Raw genomic sequence first — 4,625 nt, forward strand, 5'->3', positions numbered from 1 at the left:
AACAAGCGACCGTCGTCGTCGGTCTCTCTCAGCTCGCCTTCCTGTCAAAAGCGTGCTCACACGTCGGTGGCACAAGATGGCATGGACTCGATGCTTCTAGCGGAAACGGCGGAGTTGAGGGGCCAATGCTCCCAATGAATCCTCGAAGCCCACCTGAGAGACTTTAAGGGTCTCCTAATGACGAGCCACCTCGAATACTTCCAGTACGGGATCAGCGACGCTCGGAAGGTACGATTCGTTATTTGATTTGTATATGACCGTCATACTTATCCCGATTGCGCACGTGCCATCCACTTTCGCAGATGCTCGCACGTCAAGAGTGAGGCGACCGCATTCTTTGGGACCTGTTGCGGCGGATGCAGATCATGAAGACGGACATGGAGAGCGCGGCGGCCGACCATGCTGCCGCCTTGGCGGGTCCGAACTGCCCAGGAGTTTTGAGCACTCGAGGAGGAGTCAAAACGGACCCGCGAGGAGGTGTCTCGTCTTGGCGCGGAGCTGGCCGCCGAGAGGTCATTGCGAGCGGCTGAGCAGGCGTCTCGGAAGAAGGCGTAACAGTCGGCCGACACTTTCCTGGGGGAGACGAAGAAACTCCAAGCGTCACTCTCGGGCGGAGACGAGGATCTGAAGATCGTCCACGCTCGGCTATTGGTGAGCGAGATCTCTCGCGTCAAGGCGGAGAGGGAACGGGACTCCCTGCTGGTGGAGATTAAAGCCATCATTGAAGAGAATGATGACGCTGTGCAAGCTAAGGCAGATTTAGAGGATGACTGGGACATCGCCCTAGAGGAAGCTCGTTACGCGGCGGCCGTGCGGATTAGCGATGCGACCGCGAAAGAGAACGCATCTCGCGGGACCACCTTTTCTTTCTTCGACGGCATGTTTCCCCTTTGGAAGATGTGCCCCAGGCGGACGACCCCTATCCCTAGGTTCCCGCAGAGGCTGCTCAGTCTACGAACTGCCCACCTGACGGAGAGGCTACCGACGGGTCGGGCGTACCTCCGCCTGAGATTGATGAGGAACATGTCGACTTTGGTTCCGAGTAGTTGGTCTTGTTTTGATTTCCCGCTCACTTGTTTAGCGCTTGTCTTCTTTTTCCTTCGCATATTTTTCGCATTCTTTTTCCTTTCGTTGGGTTGTTCCCGCAACATTGATTGTTTTTATTAAAGTTTTTCCGATTTATTATGTGACTTATTTTTTCGAGTTACTGTGCTTAGCGTAATCGATTCGCGCAACCCGGCTAGTGCGTGTCTCACGACCCTTGGTTTGCTATGTCTAGCATAACCAGTCTGCACGGCTTAGTGCCATACTTAGTGGCAAGGTTTCCCATGGGCGCTGGCTAAACCAGTTTTGTCCGGCAGGTGCAAGCCTTCGACATCCATTAGTGACTCGCTGCCTCTCGGCGCGTGAGCTGGATGGGTAGCGTGCCTCTTTCCTGGCATGTATGCTACCTGTCGGCGTGCGTGTTATGTGCCAGGACGGGCTTGAAGTGAGCGCAGTTCCCAGCAAGCGCGGTACCTGTCGGTACGCGTGTCGCATTTTGGGTTTTGACTGATGCCTTAGGATCAGCGGTCCGGTGCGCGGACGCGACCCGTGGAATCGTGCGAGAGAGTCGCGCGAAAGGTGTGTACCTGTTAGCCCCCCGAGTTTCTTGTGTACTCGTAGAGGAGACTAGAAATTATGATAATGTATGACAAAGCTTTTGAGGCGAAATGTAATCTCATTATTGTGTCAAAATAAATTAAAATTACACCCATCGATCATTGGCCTTATTTAAACTTGAAATTGTCACTCAACAAAAAAAAAAGCATAAAGAGTCAAGAACGAGCTTCTATTGGTAGTATTGCCTCAGATGCTCGGCGTTCCACGGATGAGTGAACACGAACCCTTCCAAGCTCTCGAGCTTGTACGTGCCGCCATGTATGACTCGGCGCACACGATACTGGCTTCCCAGGTGGGACCTAGGACTACCGCCCCCTGCACCTTGGTGTTTTGAAACACCCTTCTTAGGACGAGGCTTCCGTCGGCGAACTTCCGAAGCTTGACTTTGGAGTTGTAATACTTCTCAACCTTCCTCTTCTGTGCGGCGAGGCGAGTGAGCGCGTCCGTCCTCTTCTCGTCTATGAGGTCCAGCTCGAGCCTCATTGCTTCGTTGTTGGTGGTTTCTTCGAATTCTTCGATGCAGAAAGTCAGGAGCTTGGTCTCAACGGGTACCACGGCCTCGATGCCGAATGCAAGTACGAACGGGGTTTCGCCGGTTGCGTTCCGTGCGGTCGTCCGGTACGCCCACAGGACCATGGGGAGCTCCTCGGCCCATGCCCCCTTTCTTTCTTCAAGCTTCTTCTTTAGGTTCTCTTTGATCGTTTTGTTGATCGCTTCGACTTGGCCGTTGGCCTGAGGATAATGGGGGGAGGAGAAGGTTTTGCTGATGCCCAACTATTCGCATATGCCGCGGACGCGCGTGTTGTCGAATTGCTTTCCATTGTCAGTCACGATCGATGCGGGGATTCCGAAGCGGCAGACGATGTTCTTCCAGATAAAATTAGTCGTGTTCGCCTCCGTGATCTTTTCCAATGGTTCTTCCTCCACCCATTTCGTGAAATAATCGATAGCTACGATTGCATACTTGTATTGTCTCGGGGCTGTACAACGATCGGGCATAGTGGAGCCGGAGCTTGGCGTGGGACGTGGGCGAATCTTTGGCACTTATCACATCTTTTGGCCCATTCGTGGGAGTCCTTTTTCAAGGTCGGCCAAAAGTATCCAAGCCTTAGCAGGTTCGGGGCCAGAGACTGTCCAGTGGCGTGGTTCCTACATAGCCCCTCGTGTACCTCACGGAGCACTTTCTTCGCCTCGACCTCGGTCAGGCATCGGAGGAGGGGCATTGAGTACCCTCTCTTTAATAAGGTGTCTCCCCTCATCGTGTACTTCGGCGCCAATCTTTTCAGCTTTCTGGCTTCCTCCTTGTTTTCGGGGACGACTCCTCATTTGAGGTACTCCAAGAGTGGCGTCATCCATGAGTGGGGTGGCACTTCGTCAACCACCTCTACGTCGCTTCTCGAGACGTAGGGCTGAGTTAACACTTCTATCAGGACGTTGCCCTCTCCCTCTTCGTCTCTCCCTGACGCAAGGCGCGCCAGGGCATCGGCCTCAATGTTCGCCTCTCGGGGAACTTGGACTATGTAAAACCATGACAGGGCCTCCAGGTTCTTTTGAGTCTTGGACAGATACGCGATCATGTTCGGCTCCTTGGCTGCATAGTCGCCCTTCACCTGGTTCACAATTAGCTGTGAGTCGCAATGGATGCGCAAGTTCTGGACTTCTAGCCTGTTTGCTAATTCCAAGCCAACGATCAGAGCCTCGTACTCCGCCTCATTGTTGGAGGCCTTGAATTCGAACCGCAAAGCGTACCTCAATTTTTCTCTATCGGGGTTCGTGAGTATGACGTCGGCTCCAGCCCCCCGAGCATTCGATGCGCCGTCTACGTGCAGGTCCCAGACCGGCCCTATCAAGTCATTGGTCCTTTTCTTCGACAACCCGTCGTGGTCGTTCTCCTTGTCTTCTTCGTCTTTGTCTGTTGAAGGCGCGCCGGTGAACTCTGCCACAAAGTCGGCGAGGGCCTGACCCTTGATGGCGGTTCTTGGTTGAAACTCGACCCCGTACTCTCCCGGCTCTTGGGACCATATGGCCATCCGTGAAGAGGTCCCCTTTTGCAGAGCTTTTTTGATGGGGTATCCCGTGCGCACAACGATTGGATGTGCTTGAGAGTAAGGGCGCAGTTTCCTTGCGCTCATGACGAGGGCAAGGGACAACCTTTCAATTTCCGGGTATCGAGTCTCGGCGTCGAGGAGCGCCTTGCTAACGTAATAAACCGGCCATTGGACCTTGTCTTCCTCGCGCACTAGAACCGCTCTCATGGCCCTGTCGGAAACCGCGGGATAGGCATACAAGGTCTTGCTGTTTTCGGTTTTGCAAGGAACGAAGGGGAGCTGAAGTAGGTCTTCATTTCGCGGAATGCCTCCTCACACTCCTTCGTCCACACGAATCCGTCGGTCTTTTTCAATGCTTTAAAGAATGGTTGGCACCTATAGGTGGCCTTGGAAACGAATCGCCTTAGGGCGGCGATTCTTCCCGTCAAACTTTGCACTTCTTTGACTTTCTGCAGCGACCTCATTTCCAAGATCGCCTTGATCGTTTCGGGATTAGCTTCAATCCCGCGGTGGCTCACCATGTACTCAACCCCGAAAGCGCAGTTGTTGGGATTGAGCTTCATCTTGTAACGCCGCAGGATTATGAACATCTCCCTGAGGTCTCGGACGTGGTCGTGGGCTTTGAGGCTTTTGACTAACATGTCGTCCACGTAGACCTCCATTGTCTTGCCGATTTGGTTGGCAAACATTCGATTTACCAACCTTTGGTATGTCGCACCCGCGTTTTTTAGGCCAAAAGGCATGACCTTGTAACAGTAGAGTCCACGGTTTGTAACGAAGGTGGTCTTGATCTGATCCGGCTCGTGCATGCGAATCTGATTGTATCCCGAATAGGTGTCCATGGAGCTTAGCAGTTCATGGCTCGCCGTGGCATCCACGAGTTGCTGAATTCTTGGGAGAGGGAATCTGTCCTTC

At 53.4% G+C, this 4,625-nt stretch overlaps 1 protein-coding gene across 1 annotated transcript; it reads right to left on the reverse strand.

The window, feature by feature from the left end:
• Window positions 1-1,848: 1,848 nt before the first annotated feature.
• Window positions 1,849-2,298, reverse strand: LOC149378651 (uncharacterized). The gene has a single exon (XM_089602840.1). It carries the CDS (start codon window positions 2,296-2,298, stop codon window positions 1,849-1,851), a length of 450 nt encoding a protein of 149 aa, XP_089458966.1.
• Window positions 2,299-4,625: the final 2,327 nt, after the last annotated feature.

The sequence above is a fragment of the Urtica dioica genome, chromosome 12 (assembly GCF_054948205.1).
Source record: "Urtica dioica subsp. dioica isolate 48M chromosome 12, U.dioica_male_clone48M_v1_H2, whole genome shotgun sequence".
NCBI classification, from domain to species: Eukaryota; Viridiplantae; Streptophyta; class Magnoliopsida; order Rosales; family Urticaceae; genus Urtica; species Urtica dioica.